The sequence below is a fragment of the Urocampus carinirostris genome, chromosome 8, assembly GCF_059441175.1.
Source record: "Urocampus carinirostris isolate Australia breed hairy pipefish chromosome 8, RoL_Ucar_1.0, whole genome shotgun sequence".
Lineage (NCBI taxonomy): Eukaryota > Metazoa > Chordata > Actinopteri > Syngnathiformes > Syngnathidae > Urocampus > Urocampus carinirostris.
In genome coordinates, this window is record NC_142356.1 from 3019405 (window position 1) to 3045275 (window position 25871).

A 25871-nucleotide genomic window follows, 5' to 3' on the forward strand; every position below is an offset into this window, starting at 1 on the left:
GCTAAAAAAGCTAGTTAGCTGGCTAGAAAGGAGGCCAAAATTGAGTTTGATAACTCACAAAAAGGTAAAATTATAGCTAGATAGCAATCAAAAATTAAGAAAGCTAGCTAGATAGTTTTCTAAATAGCTAAGAGTGTAGCTTGGCGGTTAGCTAGAAAGGTAAACAGGTACAAAAGGGAAATAGATAGATAGCTAAAAGAGTATAAGTCCATCTAAATAGCCAGATACAAAGCTAAAAAAGCTACCCAGATGACTAGAAAGGAGGCCAAAATTGAGCTTGATAACTAGCAAACCAGATCAAATGTTACCTAGATAGCATTCAAAAATGTAAAAAGCTAGCTAGATAGCTTACCAAACAGCTAAAAGGGTAGCTTTATAGTAAGTTAGAAAGCTAAACAGGTAAAAAACTAAAAGGGAGCTAGATAGATAGATAAAGTCCATTTAAATAACCAGATACAAAGCTAAAAAAGCTAGTTAGCTGGCTAGAAAGGAGGCCAAAATTGAGTTTGATAACTCACAAAAAGGTAAAATTATAGCTAGATAGCAATCAAAAATTAAGAAAGCTAGCTAGATAGTTTTCTAAATAGCTAAGAGTGTAGCTTGACGGTTAGCTAGAAAGGTAAACAGGTACAAAAGGGAAATAGATAGATAGCTAAAAGAGTATAAGTCCATCTAAATAGCCAGATACAAAGCTAAAAAAGCTAGCCAGATGACTAGAAAGGAGGCCAAAATTGAGCTTGATAACTAGCAAACCAGATCAAATGTTACCTAGATAGCATTCAAAAATGTAAAAAGCTAGCTAGATAGCTTACCAAACAGCTAAAAGGGTAGCTTTATAGTAAGTTAGAAAGCTAAACAGGTAAAAAACTAAAAGGGAGCTAGATAGATAGATAAAGTCCATTTAAATAACCAGATACAAAGCTAAAAAAGCTAGTTAGCTGGCTAGAAAGGAGGCCAAAATTGAGTTTGATAACTCACAAAAAGGTAAAATTATAGCTAGATAGCAATCAAAAATTAAGAAAGCTAGCTAGATAGTTTTCTAAATAGCTAAGAGTGTAGCTTGACGGTTAGCTAGAAAGGTAAACAGGTACAAAAGGGAAATAGATAGATAGCTAAAAGAGTATAAGTCCATCTAAATAGCCAGATACAAAGCTAAAAAAGCTACCCAGATGACTAGAAAGGAGGCCAAAATTGAGCTTGATAACTAGCAAACCAGATCAAATGTTACCTAGATAGCATTCAAAAATGTAAAAAGCTAGCTAGATAGCTTACCAAACAGCTAAAAGGGTAGCTTTATAGTAAGTTAGAAAGCTAAACAGGTAAAAAACTAAAAGGGAGCTAGATAGATAGATAAAGTCCATTTAAATAGCCAGATACAAAGCTAAAACATCTAGCTAGCTTGATAGAAAGGAGGCCAAAATTGAGTTTGAAAACTCGCAAAAAAGGTAAAATGTTAGCTAAATAGCGTTCAAAATTGTAAAAAGTTAGCTAGATAGCTTGCTAAATAGCTAAAAAGGTACGGCGGTGGCCAGGTACAAAGCTAAAAAGGTAGCCAGATAGCTAGCTAATAAAATTCCATATTTTTTGTCTATAAAAATCTATAAAAATTCTATTCTATCAATTAATTGCTTAAAAATAATTAGCAATACTTGAACTGGAATGTATTTATTAGAATTTATTTGTGTTATTACTATGTTATTACCAGTATAATTATCAAAAATAGGAATAAAAAGACTCAGTCAAGCAATCCAAAAATAATTTTACTAGAATGCCCCAGTAAATACGGCTGTGAGATGATAGTTAGAGGCCCTTACCTTAATAATTAAGTTTGAAGGAACAGTGTGTATTGGATAGTGGGTCCTAGTGACAGAAAAATATAATTTTAATAAAAAAATTTTTTTTTAAAAATAAGCAAATATTTTTAGAATATTTGTTTGCAAAAATCATACATGAAACAAAAGTAGATAGTGATCACTCACACAGCGAAAAAGAGGTGAAGTGAGGCTGTGGACTTAAGTAGGTCCATTTGTTCATGATCTGTCTCTAGTTGTTGTCTTACTTTCAGGACATGGAGATACATGTCAAGAAAACAAGTTGGAATAGACCTGTTATACTGTTGCAAATGTCACTATTTTCCTTCAATCACAGCATATCGTTTAGCTCCTCAGTGGCTTTGCTTTGCCATTGCATTTTTGCTTGCATTAGTTTGGTCTAGATCAGGGGATGGTGTCATAAGAGACGGCTCAGCTAAAAAGTCTCTGTAGTGCGAAGTGGAAGGAGAAGAGGACGACGAGGTGAGCGGAGAAGATGAGGTAAAATTTTGGACTATTTGATAAAGTTTCAGGAGCGAGCAGAGAGAGTGGGAAAGGTGAGATGGCACAACATTCATTTGGACAGGTCAGGTAACTTAAAATTAGTTTTACCTGGTTATATCAGTATCAGAAATTATTTTCCCCCCATTTTATTAACACTCCACTTATTGAAACATAAATATTTTGTTTGTTTGTTGTACATGATTCAATTGTTTGTTTGTTTGTACATGATTCAGATTGAATCGTTTCTTGTACATGATTCAATTGTTTGTTTGTTTGTACATGATTCAAATTGAATCGTTTCTCCGGCGCCGTCACGAATGGCAGCCACTCCAGCAGCTCCCGTGTTATTTTCGATTGTTCTCAGTTATTTTCGATTGTTCTCAGCTTAGGGATGCTGCTGGAAAAGTGAATTTCCCTTCGGGGATGAATAAAGTATCTATCTATCTATCTATCTATCTATCTACTGGTGAGCTATTTTCAGAAGAGGTCCGCGGGAACCTCAACTGTCCTTAGGGGGCGTTGGAGAAACACCGCTTTAGCTATTTACCCTAGATTTCTATTCCATGCTAGACAGTGGTTTCACGTTGCCTGGGGTTCTACTGTAGACCGCTTGAGCTCATGTATGTAGTACTTATGAACAATGTTCCCTCTAGGCTGCGTGTGTGCGCAATTGCGCACTAACCAGAAAATCTAGCCGGCTCACAAAAATCAGGGCTCAAAATTGCTAATTAAGAAGCGACTTAAGTGAAAGTTTCAGTGCATGAAGCTAAAATTACACGGGTACCCCTGACATTGTGTCCTAAATGCGGTATTTTGAAGTCGAGTCGAAGTAGAACGAAGTTGAGTAAAGTCAGTAGAGTTTTTCGAGAACCGGCTTCTTCGGCTCGGCTCACTAAAAGGAACCGGCTCTTTCGGGTCCTAAACGGCTCTTCGGGTTGTTTTTGCTTCTTTCATCCCAACATGACCAAATATGATGTAAAATGATGCACAACATGACTTAAAGGAAGGGTGGAAATAGAACAGGGGTGTCAAACTCAATTTACCTCGGGGGCCACAGGATAGAACAAACATTCTCTCGGGGGCCGGACTAGTAGATTAGAGAGAAAGAAAGAGAGAAAGAAATAAGACAAAGCGAAAGAGAGAAAAAGAGGGTGGGACAAAGAAAGAGAGAAAGGGAGAGAGAGAGAGAAAAAAAGAAAAAAAGAGAGAGAGAACGTGAAACGTGAGAAACAAGAGATAAAGACAAATAATGAGAGAGGGGGAAAGAAAGAGAGAGAAAGAAAAATATCCAAAGAGAAATAGAAAGAGAGGAGAGAAAAAAGAAGGAGAGAAAGAGAGAATGGGAGAAGGAGAGAATGGGAAAGCAAGAGAGAGAGAAAGAGAGACAAGAGAGAGAGAGAAGGAAGAATGGAAGAGAGAAAATAAGGTAAAAAGACAAAGAGAGAGAGAAAGAGACAAAGAGAAACAAAGAAAGAGACAAAGAGAGACACAGAAAGTAAAAGAGAGAGACAGCGAGAGAGAGAAAAAGGGAAGGGAAAAAAAGAGAGAGAGAGAGAAATACAAGTCCACCGTCTTTGTTGGAGGCACCTGGCTTTGGCAACATCAAGTGGACATATTTCAACCTACAGCTCGTTTTTCTCTTGCGCTTCACGGAGCGTTGTCTCGCGGGCCGGATTCAATCCCTTAGTGGGCCTGATCTGGCCCCCGGGCCGCATGTTTAACACCGCTGAAATAGAACAAAAAAGAAAAATAATACCAAAATGAAAAAGTAGTGAAATGCTGAGAAAAAAGAAACAAAAGGAAGAGAAAAAAAAGGAAAAATTCAGAAAAAAGCCAGATAAAAATTAAAGAAAGAAACAAAGGAAAAAAAGTAAATAGAGAACAAAAAAGAAAAAAATAACAGCTAGGAAAAAATAAACACAATGAGATTTTTTTAAAGGAATAAAAAAAAAAGGAGAAAAAAACACAGAAAAAGGAAGAAAACATTTGTGTTGCATTCAAATAATTTCCAATTCTATCAAGTGAATCTTGTTGCCATTATTGTACTTCCACTCAAAAATGTGATTAAGTAGAGTTCTGTATCTTACAACCGACTCAATAAGCCCCCAAAAATGTTAATATTATGCGACAAAATATGTCAGGAAATAAAAAGAAATGGATATCTTGTGAAAGAATTGTAAGAACAAACTACGTTTTCAATAGTACAAGAGTCAATTCATTCAAAAGTGAAAAATCATTTTGCATTGCCGGAAACTCAGCAAAATGTAACTTCATGTCAAGTTTTGGACATGTTTGATCATGATTTAGTTGCCACACTTGGGATTGCTGTTGCTCACTGTTGTTTCGAGCGTTGCTCACCGACTTTGTGTGAACGCTCAGACCCCTGGAAAATTACCGGGAACATTGCTCATGATACATAATTTTTAATGTTTTTATTTGGGTACTGGGGGATCGTAGCACATAATTAGCATAGCTATGCAGAATTTCTTATACAATCCATCCCGGGGGTCTAACGTGTTCTTTCGAGTCTCCAAACGACCCGTCTGAATCGGAGGTTTTGAGGGCCCGCATGTCGGTTTTGGAAATTTGGAAGCTCTCACGAAGTTCTATTTAGGTTCTGGTGCCACAAATGAGAGATGTTCCCAAGGGCTCCTTCATGATTGTTAGCCTTAGAACAAGAGTGTGTCATTTAACATCCCGTGTCCATTTGAAGAAGCTTTGAAACGGACAAGCTAGCTGCTGTTTGTTGAGCATGGTGGTTCAATTATCTTTCCTGACAAAGTCCTTCCTCTTCCTCGTCCCTGTCGGAGGGAGTCGGTCAGCCCTGCCAACGCTCGACACGAATGTTGCTTTCCGGCAGCTAGCGCGACATAATAACAGGTTCTTTCTCCTCTATTGACGCCGGGCTTCTCTTTCCAAACCGGCTTATGGAACCGTGTGGTCTGGCTCACACCGAGGATTACGGCGAGCGGCCTTCTTCCGAGTCTTCGAGCCGACAAACGCTTGAATCCTGGAAACGGTCTCGACTTGACCCCAGAATAGCAAGATTTTTCTGAGGTGGGGCAAACGCTATTAAAAGTTCAGCGAGTCTTACATCACCGGCCTGTAAAAAAGGGTTTTTAAAGAGGCGGCGACGGGGGGAAAGTTGATACGTACGCGCATATTTCCACGTCTGGCGTGCGCGAACCGACACGCCGCCGCTGCAGCAGACCGCGAGGCCGACGCCGGCAATTATACGGGTGACTCTCACCTCCTCCTCCCCCGCACTCACCTCACTCTTCAGAAACCCGTGAACTAACTTTACTGTCTTGGTTCTTGCTCAACTGCCAGGTTATGAAACGTCTTCAGCGGGACGGATAGGAAAACTCCGCAAAAACAGTCGACAGATTTACGAGAGAAGGTTTGCTAGATGGATTAGGCTTGGTCCGGTTTGGCCAGGTTATTCAAAATGTCTTTCTCAAACCGGGATCTTCAACACTGTGTGAAGACCTGCAAAATCAGAGATAGAAATGGGTGGCATTCCCTTTCTAGGTCAGGATAAGCACTTATCCCAAGTGGTCCAGTTCAAGTATCTGCGATTCAGGGACGAGACCCTATTCCAAGTGGTACAGTTCAAGTACCTCAGGAAGTAGAGAGGGATTGGAGCACATGGAGCTATGTTGACCCTGTATCCGTCTACCATGGGGAAGAAGGGACTGGGGCAAAGGCAAAGCTCCCCATTAACCAGTCAGTCTACATCGTAACCTATGGTCAAGAATTGTAGATTGTGACTGGAACTAGATCCCTGATACTAGCGTCTGAAATCAGTTTCCAGTCTCTCCCAGGGCCGAGACACTCTGTCATCCATAGAATCGCTCCCTCTCCGCCTAGAGATGAGCCATCTGAGGTATGTTGACCCTGTATCTGTCCACCATGGTGAAGAAGGGACTGGGGCAAAGACAAAGCTCTCCATTAACCAGTCAGTCTATGTCGTAACCTATGGTCAAGAATTGTAGGTTGTGACTGGAACTAGATTCCTGATACTAGCGTCTGAAATCAGTTTCCAGTCCCTTCCGTGGCTGAGAGGCTCTGTCATCCATAGCATTGTTACCTCTCCGCTTAGAGATGAGCCATCTGAGGTATGTTGACCCTGTATCTGTCCTCCATGGTGAGGAAGGGACTGGGGCAAAAGCAAAGCTCTCCATTAACCAGTCAGTCTACATCGTAACCTATGGTCAAGAATTGTAGGTCGTGACTGGAACTAGATTCCTGATACTAGCGTCTGAAATCAGTTTCCAGTCTCTCCCGCAGCTGAGAGGCCCTGTCATCCATAGAATCACTGCCTCTCCGCTTAGAGATGAGCCATCTGAGGTATGTTGAACCTGTATCTTTCCACCATGGTGAAGAAGGGACTGGGGCAAAGACAAAGCTCTCCATTAAGCAGTCTACGTCGTAACCTATGGTCAAGAATTGTAGGTCGTGACTGTAACTAGATCCCTGATACTAGCGTTTGAAATCAGTTTCCAGTCTTTCCCGCGGCTGAGAGTCGCTGTAATCCATAGAATCGCTGCCTCTCCGCTTAGAGATGAGCCATCTGAGGTATGTTGACCCTGTATCTGTCCACCATGGGGAAAAAGGGACTGGGGCAAAGGCAAAGCTCTCCATTAACCAGTCAGTCTACCGTACATCGTAACCTATGGTCAAGAATTGTAGGTCGTGACTGGAACTAGATTCCTGATACTAGCGTCTGAAATCAGTTTCCAGTCTCTCCCGCAGCTGAGAGGCTCTGTCATCCATAGAATCACTGCCTCTCCGCTTAGAGATGAGCCATCTGAGGTGGCTCCAGCATCTGTCAAGGATGCTTCTGTATGTTTCCCTGGAGAAGAGTTTTGAGCATGTCCTTCTACCCTACAGTCACCAACTGTGGGCCGTATTCAAAAGATCCCAAATACAAGCCTTTAAAGTCAGTTTCCAGGCTCTCTCTTAAGGGGCGTTCAGGGCATGTACCACCGACAGGAAGATCTGGGAATTACCCAGAAAACACTAGAGAGATTATGCATGTAGGCTGGCCTGGAAACATCTCCAATGAACATGTTAAGTGGCTGAGGCAGGAAAGGTCTGGGATTTCCTGTCGAGATTGCTGCCCCCAGGACCCAACCTGGATAGACGTGCAAAAACAGATGGGAAATGAAGATGGAACCATCCAGGCGCTACAAAACAAAATCCGTCACTCAGGTTTGGATTCCCAATCCAGCTCATTAGGGTAAGGAAGTCCTGAACAGTGGTTTTGGACCAAAACAGCATAGCAACCAAAACTTAAATCCAAAAAGTAAACTAAAACAAGCAAGTGGATTCAAATGATGTGAAACAAGCAGAACTCCAAAGCAGACGAAATAGCTGGGAGTGGACTGATAGTGTCCTTGTCAGGTTTTGGTCTAACAGCGAATATTCACTATAGTTCGGAGCAGAATGGGGGGACCACAATGCTAAGTATAGCATAAAACTGAATTCCTGATTTAGCAACCTGTGTTCTCCTTCATAATAGGTCTGAAGGTACCACTTCCGTAGAATTGGTCCACCAGGGAATTCCTGATTTAGCAACAGTCCTGGTCCACTTTTGTGATTAAGGGCTATACAAATAAACATGACTTGACTCGACTATGGTTCTGTTTCAGAAGTGGTTCTAACCAGGTCTCAATCTATTACCGCCAGAGAACTGGTCCACCTGGGAATTCCTGATTTAGTAACAGTCCCAATCCACTTTGGATCTGCTACAGAACAGGTCTCAAGGTAGGACCGCAGAAGAATTGCTCCACCTGGGAATTCCTGATTTAGCAACTTTGGTTCTGCTTCATGATAGGTATCACTTCCGTAGAATTGGTCCACCAGGGAATTCCTGATTTAGTAACAGCCCCGATCCAATTTCGTTCTGCTTAGGAACAGCTCTCAAGGTATACCTGATCACTGTCAAGGAAACAGTTCACCTGGGAGTTCTTGATTTAGTAACGGTCCCAATCTAATTTGCTGTTGCTACAGAACAGGTCTCAGGGCAGGACCGCAGAAGAATTGCTCCACCTGGGAATTACCGATTTAGCAACTTTGGTTCTGCTTCATAACAGGTCTGAAGGTATCACTTCCATAGAATTGGTCCACCAGGGAATTCCTGATTTAGTAACAGTCCCGATCCAATTTGGTTCTGCTTAGGAACAGCTCTTAAGGTATACCTGATCACCGTCAAGGAAACGGTTCACCTGGGAGTTCCTGATTTAGTAACGGTCCCAATCTAATTTGGTTTTGCTACAGAACAGGTCTCCAGGTATCACCGCCAAAGAATTGCAACGCCTGGGAATTCCTGTTTTAGTAACATACATGTATCCACTTTGGTTTTCCCAATATTTACATTTGCATGACCAGCATAGGGAAGCAAAAACGAGCTGTCAAGTCCCGTGTCTTTCTGGTCGTGACTCACAAAATCAACAAAATTGAGGTGGCACCTGCCTGCCTGCGGTGGGCGCTGGCGAGTTTTCAACCTCCTGAGTGCGCGTGACAGATTGACACCTTCCAGACCGGCTCTGGCATGTCAAATTTTATCCGTCCCCGCTTTCTTTTTTCCGCTCTTGACACTTTTGGCTGGGCGTGCGCAAACGTCGGGGGAGGTTTTCCAAAATAAAATAGATGAATTGCTCATTTTATTTTCCAAGACTGACTCCATAAACGTGAGATGGATGTCTCTTGTTCACATTTTCAAATCCCACACTGAAGTCCCACACGCAGGGTTGGGTAGGGTTACTTTAACTGGATTACTTTCAATGACTTTTGGATTACTCCAATACCAAATATGCTAATAAAGGCAAAAAAAAGAATGATGTTGGGAAGCTGTTTGGATTTATTTTCATTCTGTTTCTGTCGCATTTGATATTAGTTTTGCCGGAGATCAAAGAGATCAAAGCCAGGAGAGAAAGCTTACCACGTGTTGCGAGTCATCATTTGATTCATATTTAGTTTCTTTTGTCTTTTATGAGCATATTTGGTATTGGAGTCATCCAAAAGTCATTGAAAGTAATCCAGTTAAAGTAACCCTACCCAACCCTGCATTTTATGTTTGTTTTGCCGGAGATCAAAGAGATCAAAGCCAGGAGAGAAAGCTTACCACGTGTTGTGAGTCATCATTTGATTCCTATTTAGTTTCTTTTGTCTTTTATTAGCATATTTGGTATTGGAGTCATCCAAAAGTCATTGAAAGTAATCCAGTTAAAGTAACCCTACCCAACCCTGCATTTTATGTTCGTTTTGCCGGAGATCAAAGAGATCAAAGCCAGGAGAGAAAGCTTACCACGTGTTGTGAGTCATCATTTGATTCCTATTTAGTTTCTTTTGTCTTTCATTAGCATATTTGTTATTGGAGTAATCCAAAAGTAATTGAGAGTAATCCAGTTAAAGTAACCCTACCCAACCCTGCCCACATGTCCCACTATAGAGATAAATACCATATTCCTGCTAGCCTAAAATGCACGACGGGAAAGAGTTAGCAAAGAAATATTTTAGTTTGAAACAAGTGTCGCTGTGTGTGTTCTGTCTGACAGAGGTCGCCCATCCAGCAAAAATTGCTTGAAATGATGTCAAAAAGTTTTTATTTGGTAGAAAGTAAGTTGGAAAAAACATGACGTTGATAAAGAGCCTTTTAGGAGGCTCAATTTAGACTACTCTTAACTTCAAGTCATGTTTATTAGTCCAGCCCAGGGGTGTCCAACTCATTTTAACTCGGGGGCCAAACGATAGAACAAACATTCTGTCGGGGGGCCGGACGAGTAGATCCAAGAGAAAGAAAAAGAGAGATAAAGAAATAAGAGAAAGAGGGAGGGAAAAGGAGAGAGGGCGGGACAAAGAATGAAAAATAGAGAGGGAGAGAGCGTGAGAAACAAAAGGTAAAAAGTCGTGAGAGAGGGGGAAAAGAAAGGGAGAGGAAGAAAGAAATCCAAAGAAATAGAAAGACAGAAGGAGAGAAAATAGAAAAGAAAGCGCGAGGGGTAGGAAGAGAGAAAAAGAAATACAGAAGGAGAGAAAAGAGAAAAGGAAGTTAGAGCAAAAGAGGTTAAAAGACTAGAGAGAGAGAAAGAGACAAAGAGCAACAAAGGAAGAGAAAAAGAGAGACATAGAGAGTGAAAGAGACTGAGTGGGAGAAAAGGGGTGGAAAAGAGAGAGAGAAAGAGAGAGAGAAAGAGAGAGAGAGAGAAATAAATACAAGTACAGTGTCTTTGTTCGAGGCACCTGGCTTTGGCAACATCAAGTTGACATATTCCAACCTGCAGCTTGTTTTTTTCTTGCGCTTCTCTGAGTGTTGTCTCGCGGGCCGGATTCAATCCCTTATCTCGGTGGCCTTGGGGGTATGGCGCCCGCCCCGAGACTGGGAGGTTGTGGTTCAAGCCTCGGCCGAGTCATACCTAAGACTTAAACATTGGTACCCGTTGCCTCCCTGCTTGGCGTTCAGCATTAGGGGTTGGAATTGGGGGGTTTGGTCACCTAATGACTCCCAACACCTCATTTGGGTTGAGCGAGGGGGCTGGGAATCCCCTCCTCTGAATCAATCTCCCAAAAAGATTCAGAAATGACTCTAACCACCTCCCTGTGGATATATATATATATATATATATATATATATATATATATATATATATATATAATAAACTTGGACAAAGTCAACACAATGACTATTTTTGGATAGGTTGTACAAGACCTAATTCTATAGGTCTATGTACGGACTAAATCAAGTCTGAGAGGGACTGAAACTGATTAAGCTCAATGTCCAAAAGACCTCTAGATTTGGTTGAAAAGTAGAATGTCTTTTTGGGAGCTAAGCTTGGACAAAGTCAACACAACATTAGCTATTTTGGGATAGGTTGTACAAGACCTAATTCTAGAAGTATATTTTCTGACTAAATCAAGTCTAAAAGGGACTAGAATTGATTTAGCTCAATGTCCAAAAGACCTCTAGATTTGGTTGAAAAGTAGAATGTCTTTTTGGGAGCTAAACTTGGACAAAGTCAACACAACAATGACTATTTTTGGATAAGGTTGTATAAGACCTTATTCTAGAGGTCTATGTACGGACTAAATCAAGTCTAAAAGGGACCGAAACGGATTTAGCTCAATGTCCAAAAGACCTCTAGATTTGGTTGAAAAGTAGAATGTCTTTTTGGGAGCTAAACTTGGACAAAGTCAACACAATTACTATTTTTGGATAAGGTTGTATAAGACCTTATTCTAGAGGTCTATGTACGGACTAAATCAAGTCTAAAAGGGACCGAAACGGATTTAGCTCAATGTCCAAAAGACCGCTAGATTTGGTTGAAAAGTAGAATGTCTTTTTGGGAGCTAAACTTGGACAAAGTCAACACAATTACTATTTTTGGATAGGTTGTACAAGACCTTATTCTAGAGGTATATGTTCAGACTAAATCAAGTGTCAAAGGGACTGGAACTGATTTAGCTCAATGTCCAAAAGACCTTTAGATTTGGTTGAAAAGTAGAATGTTTTTTTGGGAGCTAAACTTGGACAGGGTCTAATTCTAGAGGTCTATGTCTGGTCTAAATCACGTCTAAAAGGGACTGAAACTGATTTAGCTCAATATCCAAAAGACCTCTAGATTTGATTGAAAAGTGGTTCAATTTGGACAAAGGGTTTAAGATTTGCCGCTGTTGTTTTTCAGGAAACTGTGGGACTCAAAGATGGCAGATCCCTCATCCAGGTAACGCGGAACCTGTTTTTTTTTGTGCTAACGTGCTAGCGCCTGACCTCCGAACTCCCCTCAGGTTGAGATCGCAGGTGACCAAGAAGGCCTACTGGGTGGAGCGGGTGCAGTGCCAGGGTGCCGAGGCTTCCCTGTCCCAGTGCCAGGCTCACTCTTCCCTGCGGAGGAGGGACGGACCCTGCACCGGCGGGATGCACGCCGTGGTCCGATGCGTCCCAGGACCCCAGTTCGCAAGATTCGGACGCAGGACTTCAAACACGCATCCCATTTCGGTTGGTCTTCGCGGGCGGGGTGGGGTCCTTAAAATTATGAGTACAAAAAAAATGTTAGAAAATCTCATTTAATGACACCATCCCCTGATCTAAAACCTACATGAGGGCAAGGGAAAACCCCCAAACTTCAAGTCAAGTCAAATCATGAGTGTTTTTGACGCCATTAATCACAAATAGTCTCCAAAGGGGGCACAGACCATAGATTATTGCAAACCACAGACGATTAGGACACCATCCCCTGATCTAAAACCCACATGAGGGCAAGGAAGAACTCAAAACCTCTGCATGAGGAAAATGAAGAAACCTTGAGAAGGGACCTGCACGTGAGGTAATGCCCCTTCCAGTATGACCTGGCCAAAATGAATGTTGCATTAAAGGTACAATGTGTAATATTTGACCACTAGATGATACTGTAGGGGCAGCACGGCGGCGCAGTGGTTAGCTTGTTTGCGGCATAGTTCTGAGGTCATGAGATCGAACCTCCTGTGTGGAGTTTGCATGTTCTCCCCGTGGATGTTAGGCTAATTGGCCGGTCCAAAGACTGGCTGGCAAGCAGTTGAGGGTGTCCCTTGCTCACTGCCCGAAGATAGCTGGGATAGGCTCCAGCAGCCCCGCGACCCTACTGTGGACAAGCGCTGCAGATAATGTAAGGATGGATGGACGATACTGTATTGTTGAATGCAAACATGTATATATGAAAAAGCAACGGTCACAAGATTTCGGATTATCCTAAACGCAGCACAGGTCCTTGTAGAGACTTTCTAAAATGTTTTAAAATAATCAAATAAGATTTGATTGGATATTAAAGGTACAGTGTTTAATATTTGACCGCTATATGTGCATTGTGTTGTGCAACCGAAAACAAAAGCGCAAGGAACAATACAAACTACGGAGACTCAAAGTGACCAAAACACGATACTATTTTCTGTCACTTTTTTGCCCAATTTTTGGCTAAGAAATAAAACAGAAAAGAAAAGAAGAAGAATAAAAAGGAAAGGAAAAAAGGGGGGGCATGAGAAAAATATGGAAAAATGAGAAGTAAAAGTCAAATCATTAAAGCATGGTTTCTCTTAAAATATTTTATTTCATTTTTGTCGTTTTGGAGTTTCTGGGAAACCCCTTTGAGACTTTTAGTGATCAAGGGCGTCTCAAATCGACCTGACTTGGTTTTATAGTCAAGTGCAGTGGTTCGCATATTCGCCTAACACCTAAAAGGTCCCAGGTTCGAGACCGGGTGGAAACATTTGTGGAGAAGGATGGGCGCCAACAGGGTATACTTGCCCAGGACGCACCACAGGAAATGGGGTCCCTACAACCCGTGTGTTTGAGGGAAAAGATCTCTTACCATTCCCCCGCATTACTTCCTGAGGTGTTTCTTGGGCAAGTACAGCCTGGCAGGGTCCATTCCCTCCCAGACTGTTTTTTGGGTAGGGGTTTGCTCCCCCACACGAAACAGTACTGGTTTCCTTAGTTACCAGTAGCAAGGGAAGCTCCCTGATTATCAGAAGTTTTCTTGTGGAAATTGGCCCCAGGTCATCCAGACCCCAGCTCCCCGAGTCCAATAAGTTTGAGGCCCCCCTCTTTAACCCGTGTGATACGGGGCCAAAGGCCAAACAATTTGCTCAATTCCTAGATCCTGTTCAAGTATGATGTTGTGTTTTTCCTCTAGAGCACGGTTCGTCTGAAGGCGGGCCCCCGGCTGGGCGAGGGCCGAGTGGAGATCCTGAAGGAGGGCAAGTGGGGGACGGTGGCCGACCACTTGTGGGACGTGACGGACGCTAACGTGGTCTGCAGGGAATTGGGCTTCGGGACCGCCAAGGAGGCTCTCACCCAGGCTCATCTCGGGGAGGGTGAGGACGAGCACACCATGACTCTTTTAGCTTTTAGCTATTTTATTTGAGTTTTCTCCGAGGGGCTCAGCGTTTCTCGTCCCTGATTATTTCACATGGCACTGTATTATATTTAAAAGCGTCATACTTTTTTTCATAATAGCTTTTCATTTCCCATGATCTTACTACTTAAGGACAGTGGGAATCTTGTTCATCCATATATGCGCGTCACTAATTAGTAATTAATGACGAGACATGTAGCAACCGAAGGGAGTCATAGGTACTCCCGCTGCTTACCACCGTTTCATTAAATTTCTTCACATTGACATTCAGAGCACTTGGCAGAAATCGCCTATCGCATGCCCTCTGGATGCTTAGTTTCAATTAAAAAGCCAGATTCCTCTGGGCGGCATTAGCTCAGGAGGTATATGTCGAAGTGTCCTTGGGCAAGACACTGATTCCCTAATGCCCCCAATAAGCAGGTCGGCGCCTTGCATGGCCGCTATTGGTGTGTGAGTGTGTGTGTGTGAATGGGTAAGTGTGAAGCACAAGCGCTTCATTGACTTGAAAAGCTCTATAAAAATGTAGACCGTTTGCCATTTATTTAAAAATGAGAAAAAAATCCCATAATCAGCATGCGGTTTTTTAGAGGATTGACTCCAGGGGGCGGGGCTAGAATACAGACAGGACCGATGTCCAGGAAAAGCAATCGATCGGAAGGATCGAGCGCAGACTTTGATTGATTACGAAAACTTCATTTTAGAAAAAAAGGGATACTGTGCAAAAAACAAACTTTTTAAAAAACAAAAATATAATAATTGAAACACATTATTGTGTTATGAAAAATATAATGCTCTTGAATTTAATTTTTTTTTTAATATTAAACTATCATAAACCAAATATTAATTCTAAATAACTAGTAGAATACAGTTAATATAGTTTGTGGAAAGGGACATTTGAAACAAAGACTGACTTTATTCAAATAATTCATTCATTCATTCATTATCTGCACCGCTTATCCTCAGTAGGGTCGCGGGGGTGCTGGAGCCCATCCCAGCCATCTTGGGGCAGTGGGCAGGGGACACCCTGAACTGATGTTCTTAATTGTAAAAAACGATGAAATATTTAGTGTGATAATAAAGAATACAAATATAAAAACGATAAATACATTCAATTTAAAAAATTTAAAAAAAACATGAATTAGTGGAAATGGACGGTAGGCATAAAAAAAAAAACTGTCATTATTTATTATTTAATAAAAAAAATCAAATTATAATATACATTTTAAAATAGTATTTTGTCAGTTAAGGAAATTAGAAATATGTCAATATATATATATATATTTTTTAAGAAATCCATGAAAATTAAATTATTAGAATTAAATTGTCTTTCTATAAAAAAAACATGACAACATTTTTAAGAGTGATTGCAAAAATGAATAAAAATATTCAAATAATCAATACATTAAAACATAATGATAATAATAAAAACAAAGACCCATTTTTGGAAAAAAAAGACGGTTGAAAAGAAAAACAATTATTATTTGTCATTTAATCAAAAAAATAACAATAACCATCAAATATTTTGTATTTAAATGTATTTTGTGGGACAACTATATACTACATTTGAATTATAATTATAAAATAAGCGTGGTAATATATAATAATTATAGTAATATTAGCTAATAATGATTTAAGAACACATTACGAAAAGTGCGGTCTCCTTCAATGAAATGTTCTACCATGACACCAATTTTAATGAATGGATTTGAAAGAATAATTAGCGCATACTTCATTCTAATGACACCTTATTTAACGAATAAATATTGAGGACGACATAATTGCCTGTTATTTTAGTGACGAATAAACATGACTCCACTATTTAGCAAAACAAAAACACATTACATATTTAAAAAAGTGATTTCTTGCTTTTTGGCACTCTTGGGCTTCCGTAGACACGGAGGAATTACAGTTAGGGCGTTAGTATATTATTTTCATTGATTAATTCCAAGATTTTGGCACTCCTAAAATATTTTCTTTTGCGAGTAATTCCAGTTCCTCACTCTTTGGGTGACGACACGACTATAGTACCTCGAAATAATCGCGTGGCGATTTCCAAGACATAGTCTGAGTTAAAGTTGAAGACTGGTTTTATTGCAATAACTGTCAAAGGTTAAAGACAGAAGTTAAAAAAAAGAATTAAAAAGAAAAATAAAACAAAAGAACAAATCAGATGTCAGTCAATGAGAAAGTTATAGATTTAAAGTCCTAACTCAAAGTTAACTCTTGAGTTAACGTGCTCTAGACTGTTCATGATAGAATACCTTTGAAAAGCTAAAACCTGACCAACCGTAAGACTAAATTTAAAACACAGCCCATGATAAAGTTACACACTTAAAGCTTTAACTCAGAGTTAAAGCTTTAACTCAGAGTTAATTCAGTGCTTAAGCGCTAAGACATGGCTCTAATGCAATAAGTTTTAAAAGTTACAACTTTAAGCAAGTGTGAGACTACATGATAAAAAGTAAATAAGAAAGTTACAAATTTAAAGACCTAACTCGGAGTTAACTCTGAGTGAAAGTGCTAAAGACTAGCTTTAATGCAATAACTATGAAAAGTAACAGACTTACGAAAAAAAATATACAGCAAACATGAGAATAAATCAGAAAATACATCAGTCCATGAAAATGTTACAGATTTAAATTCTTAACTCTGAGTTAAAGTTAAAGACTGGTTTTAATGCAATAACTGTCAAAGGTTAAAGACAGAAGTTAAAAAAAGGAAAAGAAAAAAAAAGAATAAAAAGAAAAAAGCAAACAAGAGAACAAATGAGATTATACGTTAGACTGACTCTGATCCAATAACTGTGAAAATTTACAAACTTAAGCAAAAAAAAAAACGTGTTAGTCAATGAGAAAGTTATAGATTTAAACTCAGAGTTAACTCCTGAGTTAACGTGCTCTAGACTGTCCCTGATAGATTACCTGTGAAGTGTTACAGACGTGAGCAACCGTAAGACTAAATTTAGAAAACACGTCAGCCCATGATAAAGTTACACATTTAAAGCTTTAACTCAGAGTTAACTCGGAGCTTAAGACATGGCTGTAATGCAATAAGTTTGAAAAGTTACAACTTTAAGCAAGTGTGAGACTACATGATAAAAAGTAAATAAGAAGGTTACAAATTTAAGCGCTAACTCGGAGTTAACTCAGAGTTAAAGTGCTAAGGACTGGCTTTCGTGCAATAACTGTGAAAAGTAACAGACTTAATAAACAGCAAACGTGAGAATAAATCAGAAAATATATCAGTCCATAAAAATGTTACAGATTTAAATTCCTAACTCTGAGTTAAAGTTGGTTTCAATGCAATAAGTGTTAAACGTTAAAGACAGAAGTTCAAAAAAGGAAAAGAAAAAAGTATTTTCATTGGTTAAATTCAAGCGAAAGATTTTGGCACTCGCATTAATTCCAGTTCCTGACTCTTTGGGTGACGACACAACTATAGTACCTCGAGTTAATCACGTGGAGATTTCCAAGACATGAATAAACGATCTGGAAATGACCTACAGGCCTGTTTAGGAGTGTTACAACCAGAGGGGGCCTGGTTCTTGCTGGGTTTCTGGGAGGACTCCCGGGTGGTTCCTTAGTCGGACCTGACTCAGCTCGGTGACATCATTTAAGGGGGGAAAATACAGGGCGGGTTTCGAACAACTGTGGCCTGACACACTTTCGAAAGCTTAAGTGCGCTCAGTTTTTGTTTTTTTTTCCAAAACATGTTAGTGCATGAGAAAGATACAGATTTAAAGCCTTAACTCAGAGTTAACTCTTGAGTTAACGTGCTCTAGACTGTCCATGATAGATTACCCGTGAAAAGTTAAAACCTGAGCAACCGTAAGACTAAATTTAAAAAACATATCAGCCCATGGTAAAGTTACACATTTAAAGCTTTAACTCAGAGTTAATTCAGAGTTGAAGCACTAAGACCAGGCTCTAATGCATTAAGTGTGAAAAGTTAAGTTAAGTTAAGCAAGTGAAAGATTTAATAAAAAAAGTCAATAAGGAAGTTAAGAATTTGAAACCTTAACTCTGAGTTAAAGTGCTAAAGACGAGGTTTCAATGCATTAAACGTGAAGAGTTACAGACTTAAAAAAGGGTAAGACTACAGACAAAAAGATAATTAGAAAATTACACATTTAAAGCCTTAACTCAGAGTTAACTCTTGAGTTAACGTGCTTTAGACTGTCCATTATGGTTATCCGTGAAAAGTTACACAACCGAAAGATTAAATTTAAAAAACACGTCAGCCCATGATAAAGTTACAAATTTAAAGCCTTAACTCAGAGTTAACTCAGAGTTTAAGCGCTAAGACCTGGCTCTAATGCATTAAGTTTGAAAAGCTACAGCCTTAAGCAAGTGTGAGACTTTAGAAAAAAAAAGTAAATAAGAAAGTTACAAATTTGAAGCCTTAACTCTGAGTTAAAGTGCTAAAGACGGGCTTCAATGCATTAAACATGAAGAGTTCTGGCCTAAAAAATGGTGAGACTACATACAAAAAGATAATTAGAAAGTTATAAATTTAAAGCCTTAAGTCAGAGTTAACTCTTGAGTTAACATGCTCTAGACTGTCCATGATAGATTACCGATGAAAAGTTACAAACGTGAGCAACCGAAAGACTAAATTTAAAAAACACATCTGCACATGAGAAAGTTACACATTTAAAGCTTTAACTCGGAGTTAACTCAGAGTTGAAGCACTAAGACCTTGTTCTAATGCAATAAGTTTTAAAAGTTACAGACTAAAAAAAAGGGTGAGACTACATACAAAAAGATAATTAGAAAGTTACAAATTTAAAGCCCTAACTCGAGTTAACTCTGAAGTTAAAGTGCTAAGGACTGGCTTTAATGCATTAACTGTGACAAGTTAGACTTAAAAATGAAGAGAAATAAAAAGGCAAACGTGAGAATAAATCAGAAAATATGTCTATCCATGAAAAAGTTACAGATTAAAAGCCTTAATGCAGAGTTAACTCTGGGTTAAAGTACTCTTGGCTCGCTCTAATGCGTTGACATAAAGAAAAGAAAATCCTGCACAGGGTTGATTTGAAATTGAGCATTTTTTAAATCAAAATATAAATGTCTAACATTAAGCATTGAAGTTAGCAAATAGTGCCTGTGTAGGGGCAGGATTAATTCTGAGTTAAAGCACAAAAAACAGCTAAATAGCTAATTTATACCGGTTTTCAACTGATATTTTTTATAAAATGCATCAATTTTCTGGGAGGGGTTTAATTTATATATTTTTAGTATAAATTCCTATGACATTTCCACAATGCCCGCTAGTAGCTAAAGTCTGTGAAACTAGCATTAGCCGCTAAATCATTTAGCAAAGAACTGCTAGCGGCTAAGGCAAAGCTAATTGCTAATTTCACCTCGGAGATCATCCGAGGATCCTTCAATATATTGAGATCTTGATTTAGTTTTGGTCCTTCACGATCCAATGTTGTTTTTATTAACCTTCCCGAGTTAAAGCTTTAACTCGATTAACTCAGAATGAAAGTTTAGAAGCTAGAGCTTTGAAATGTTATCCTTTGTTCTGCTAGCCCTACCCTGTTTTTGTGGCGTTTCAGAAAGCATTTCGATATGAAAACATAGAGAAGCTACTAAGCTAATTAGCGGTGAAATTTGTTTAGGAAACCACAGTTTTTAACTCCTGTTCCGTCTTTTCGCTACGCTAGGTTCCGGTCCCATCCACATCAACAGCGTTCAGTGCAGCGGCAGTGAGCGTTCCCTTACCGAATGTCCGTCCAAGGGGGTCCCCCTCTACACCGTCAAGCACAACCAGGACGCCGGGGTCCGCTGCAACGTCCCCAACACCGGCACGCAGACCACTGTGAGCATATACACCACAGATTGCACACTGGCTCTCATTGCATCTCATTGTTAAAATCGGCCTCACCCTCAGCCCTGTTCTTTGATCTTAAATGCTCGCGGGTCTGTCATCCATATTGCCTTGTAGCCAACGACGCGCACGTCTAGGATTTTGGCGTATGCTAATAGAAGGATTTACAAAGTTTTGAGCAAAAGCTCAAGCTTAGTTACTCCATCAAACAGAGGGATGGTCACACATGAGATAGAAGACTTGAGCTAACCCGCTAGGTTGCTGTGACCTGTCCTTGCTTTGGTGTCGTCCTGTCTAAAATTTCGCTTGTACACATTAGGCAGCCTTTCCAGCAGCTCCGTGTTATTTTGCCCTTTTTGTGATTTATTGTTTTTAAGTGTCTTCTTCTTTCTATCCTATCGTTTTAACGCACAAAAATGCGTTTATTCGAGGAATCAACTCCTTGCCCTGAAGAACTCTCGTGCCGGCGTGATGAGGGGGCCTATCCTGGCTGCAGAGTCGGAGCTAAGGCTAAGCGGCTAGCGGCGTTATAAGTCTTCGGTTTCGTCCGTATTCATGGTGAATGTAAACTCTCTACCAAATAAGATTGACGAACTGCCTGTGCTGGTGAAAAACATCAAAGCGTACAGGGAGTGCAGTTTGCTGTGTTTTACGGAAACCTGGCTCACGTCTAGCATCCCGGACGCTAACGTGGAGCTACCCGGAGCTATCCGGCTTCAGCGCTGTTAGGGCAGACAGAGACACTTTAGCCTGCGGGAAGCGGAGAGGAGGCGGACTCGCTATCTAGGTGAACACGAGGTGGTGTAACCCTGGGGACAAAGATTTCCATCTGCCGCAGGGACGTCGAACTTTTGGCCTAGCGTGTGACGTTATCCACTCCGCTGTTGCTAAACTACAAATACAGCACCCCGAGGCCATCCTGTTAATAAACAACAAAAGGATACTGATGGAAGTCTGAATTTCCCTACGGGGATGAATAAAGTATCTATCTATCATTATCCAGTTTGAACCAGTTAAGACCACTGGGTCTCCCATTGCCACCTCCCCACCCCATGCGTGGGTAGGCGGACAAGACGGTATAAGACTCGGCACTATTTTAGATAAGACAGACTTCTTCCGTGTCATGGTGAAAATATAATCTCTCTGGGATCTGGTATATAGAGAGCATTCAAAATCAAAGAACAAGGCTGAAGTTCAGGTCCAACCTAAGACCTTTTCTTTTCCCTGCAGGTGAGACTGGCCGGAGGCCGGGACCGTTCCGAAGGTCGCGTGGAAGTCCTGATGGAAGTGGGCGGAGTCAGGCGTTGGGGTTCGGTCTGCAGCGAGAACTGGGGCATCAACGAGGCCATGGTGGTGTGCCGGCAGCTGGGATTGGGATTCGCCTCCAGAGCTCACCAGGTGCCTTGCAAAAAACGGGTCGCCGTTTTTCTCGGTGCTGTTCCTCAGCGCTCTGCGCTGTGTTATTATCGAGGACGGAGGTAATTACAGGCTTGGGGAGATCTGGAAATAAACGAGGCGAAGAGAAATCGGCAGAAATTTGTAAGGAAAACAAGCTGAAAATAAAAGTGGTTGCGATTAAGAGAGGAACTGTGCAGAAGAGCGTCATAATGGGTTAGGATCCTTCCTACGGTGCTATGGAATCACTGATAGTTGGGGTTAACTCTAGGTTTAAGGAGGTTGGTTGGATCTTCACAAAAGGGGGAAAGAAACTGTTTATTTTGACCGTTTATTCTTTAAAGTACCGTATTTTCCGCACTATAAGGCGCACCGGGTTAGGGGGCGCACCCCCCAAAAATAGTTTTTGGTCCTATATTTTCCATACACCGGATTATAAGGCGCTACAATGGGAACGTGGACAAAACAGTCAGATGATTCAGTCAAACTTATTACCCCCTTAACATTCCCAAAGCTTGCAAAGAAGCAAATACGTGTCTCAGACACGTACGGAAACAGTGTCTGTACGATGTCTCCAAACAAAAATTTCTTAGTTTCCATTTGATTTTTTGCTGACAACTGTGTGGACAGCAAAGTAAGAATTTGATTGTGCAGGGAAACGGGGTTCTTTACTGTGCATATGACAATAAACACTTTGAATTGAATTTAGTTTAAAAATAGACTCATAGCAGAAACATCAAGATCGTTCTAAAACAAGATACTGGGAAAATATAAAGCCGCGTAGCTCACCTAAGTTCTCTTGCAGCCATCACGTTCAATAATGATACGTAACCATGGTCTTCTTACAACCCTGAGTGTAGTCAATCCAGGAGAGTAAAATATTTACAAATACATGTTTTCTCTATGCCGTAGTGCAACCCAACGTGTGATTCTCATTCATCTTTTTCGGCCAATTGCAGGCTTTGTTTCGCCCCTTTACCCTAAGCGAGCCTGTAAATGATGAAAAGGATCCGCCCCCTTTACCTCCGAATAACTTTAGCCAATAGTGATCGATTCAAATGATGATTGACACATTGGTTAGCCAATGAAACGCCTGTATATAAATCCCAGCATACACCGCGGACGACTTGGCGTTCGGGGGAAAATCTATTCGGCGGCTGCTTGCCTTAGTTGCATGACTTTGCGACTTAATATTAATCCATATATAAGGCGCATTGTATTATAAGGCGCATGGTCAGCTTTTGAAAAAAATAAAGGCTTTTAGGTGTGCCTTATAGTGCGGAAAATACGGTATTATATTTGGGAGGAGGTTGGCAAGGCCATGGAAGACGGCTACCGAAGGGCCTTGAGGGAATTCTGGTCCACCATCCGGCGTCCAATGTGGTGAAATCAGTGTAGTATCAACACTGTGTATTGAAGGATTTTATACATTTGACTATAAAGGATTTTATACGATTGACTACAAATTACATTTAAGGCGATAGATATTTACTGACTGTGCCTTTATTCAAATTGCATGTTCTCCCCCGTGCTTGCGTGGGTTTTCTCCGGGCACTCCAGTTTCCTCCCACATTCCAAAAACATGCATGTCAGGTTAATTGGCCGGTCCAAATTGTCCCTAGGTGTGAATCAGCGAGTGAATGGTTGTCTGTCCCTGTGTCCCCTGCCCACAGTCCGAAGATAGCTGGGATGGGCTCCAGCAACCCCGCGGCCCTACTGAGGATAAGCAGTGCAGATAAAGGATGTATGGATGGATGGATATCCACATAATTGATGATGCCCCGATACTGGTTCCTGACCTAGTGGAGGCGGACCACTTTTCTAAAGCCTTCGTCCTGGTTTTTCCATCCAGGAAACTTGGTACTGGACCAGTTCCAGCGACGCCAGTGCCGTGATCCTGAGCGGAAGTCACTGCTCCGGCTCGGAGTTGTCCATCCAGGCTTGTCGCAAAAACGCCAACGTCTACTGTCCCAGAGGTGGCGACGGCAGATCTGCCGGGGTCACCTGCGTGGAAAGTGAGGAAAATACCCCCCACAGGATCTTCAGAATCGAGAACCGGATTAATTCGGACCTTCTCCCCTGACAGGTGCTCCGGACTTGGTGGTGGACGCCCAGCTTCTGCAGGAGTCATCCTACCTGGAGGACAGACCTTTGCACCTGCTCACCTGCGCCAACGAGGAGAACTGTTTGTCTTCGTCGGCCGCCAGGATGAATTGGCCTTACGGGCATCGCCGATTGTTGCGGTTTTCTTCTCGGATCATAAACAACGGCCGGGCCGATTTTGAGCCCCGGGCCTCCAGGGAGAACTGGATTTGGCATCAGTGTCACAGGTACGTAGATGGGGCTCTTATTCCAGGTCTCTTGTACCCTTGTGGTTCACTTTTCACAGTCTCGCTACTTGATCATTTACATTGTGTTCTGCATTCTGATTGGCTAAACAGTCTCTCGGCTTCTACTCTACCTGTGCAATAGGGGGTTGAAGTTTAATTATGTACCGTAGACCCCCTGGATACGCAAATTAACAAAATAAAGTACAACAAGTACGTACTATAAGCCAAATACATGTGAAAATGACATTTACTTACCTTTGGTGTGACATGCCCTTAGCTGGCCGAGTGGAGTCGCGGGTGGATGCAGAGGGGAGAAGACTGCAGATTCAAATTAAAACTGATTTTAAAACTTTCACTTGCAAGGACTCTCATGGCCTTAGATTAGAAGATTGACTTGCTTTAATCACTTTTTCAATAATTGTTATCAAGGTAAGGCCATTCATTGTAGCAAGGATAGCAATTTGTGTGACTTTTTCACATTTCTTAACAATCAGAAGCTTTGTTTCCATGGTTATCATGCTTTTGCTTCTCACTTTAGCAGCACTGCAAGCCTTAAGGCATGACTGTTAAGAACAAATGTACATGTAAAGGAAAACATCAATTTGATTTACTTTTGATGCGACTTGGCTTGAGTTGGTCAAGTGGAGTCGCAGGTGGATGCAGAAGGCAGAGTAGACATCTTGTTAAAAACAAAATCGATTTATATGGATTGCCATACCCTTAGATTTGATCGGCTCTGTATTTTTTATAATAGTACTGATTGTCATTTGATTAAAGCAATCCAACTAAGCAAGGGTAGCAATTTGTGAGCTTCATTTCAATGGTTATCATGTTTTTGCTTCTTACTTTAGCAGCACTGCAAGCCTTAAGGAAGTACTGTTAAGAATGAATGTACATATAGGAATACATCAATTTGATTGACTTTTGATGCGACTTGGCTTGAGTTGGTCAAGTGGAGTCGCAGGTGGATGCAGAAAGCAGAGTAGACATCATGTTAAATATAAAATCGATTTTATAGCTTCCACTTGCGCTGATTACCATACCCTTAAATTTGATCGCCTCTGTATTTTTTATCATACTACTGATCGTCATTTGGTTAAAACAATCCAACTTAGCAAGGGTAGCAATTTGTGAGCTTCATTTCAATGGTTATCATGTTTTTGCTTCTCCCTTTAGCAGAACTGAACTGCAAACCTAAGTAAGTAAGTAAGCTAATGGCTGTCTGACCGTCAACACCAGCACCAGGACCCATGACTTGGGCCCAGCTGGGTTCGGTTCCTCAGCTGTTGAGGTTTTCCGTCCCAAAACAAAAGAGAGCTAGCTTAGAGTTTGCGGGAAGGCTTCTATAACCGGCGTCGGCAAACAAATAAACAAGCCGCAGTTGCTAAATTTAAGGGTTCGATACCCGGGTGAAATCTTGAGAAGGGATGAGCTGCTGCGGACGAAAGATGGACCTCACTGGAGTTCTTTGAGATCCTCCGAGAAAGAACTTGGTCAGCATTCATAAGCAGTGGCGGGGGTGTACTTAGAGTACATAGTTACAGTTACTTTTTTCAAAAAGTAATGGAGTAAACCACCCAGATTCACAGTTCCCAGTTGGGGCACCACCGGGGACGCAACTCTGGACAGTGTTCTCCACTGTTGATGCTTCCTGGCCTGCGTTTGGGTCCTGGTAGATGATTGACACCAGACCCAGAAAAGCATAAGACAGCTAAACGTCTTCTTAGGGCCCCGCAACCACTAGGGGGCCCCCAAGAGTGGTTCACTTTTTGGGTGCCAACGTTGTCACTTTGTGTGTCCACTCAAAAATACTTCGACAGAAATACAACAAAAATACTACAAAAAAACTACAAAACTAAATATCAAATACAGTGCTTAAAACAGGAACCTCATATATTATTTTACTAATAAAAAAAAACAGTATAGAATTACTACAAAAAATACTACAGTAATACTATATTACAAAATACTACAGAATGATTTACTCCAAAAATACTCCTATGGAAATACGACAAAAAAATCTACAGAAATACTACCAAAATACTGCTTTGGAATCAGATGTACTTCTACTGAAATACTAAAAAAAATACCAATACATAATAATA

The 25871-nt window shown here is 40.9% G+C and overlaps 1 protein-coding gene across 1 annotated transcript in view; it reads left to right on the top strand.

Moving 5' to 3' along the window:
• The window catches only part of LOC148360499 (lysyl oxidase homolog 4-like), a 54968-nt gene that overhangs the window by 11764 nt on the left and 17333 nt on the right, over positions 1-25871 (top strand). Inside the window, exons 5-11 of the mRNA XM_088342974.1 lie at positions 12002-12040; positions 12105-12315; positions 13985-14165; positions 19878-20032; positions 21272-21439; positions 23289-23451; positions 23523-23766. Of these exons, the coding sequence (XP_088199100.1) occupies positions 12002-12040; positions 12105-12315; positions 13985-14165; positions 19878-20032; positions 21272-21439; positions 23289-23451; positions 23523-23766 (1161 nt within the window). The remainder of the gene's footprint in view (positions 1-12001; positions 12041-12104; positions 12316-13984; positions 14166-19877; positions 20033-21271; positions 21440-23288; positions 23452-23522; positions 23767-25871) is intronic.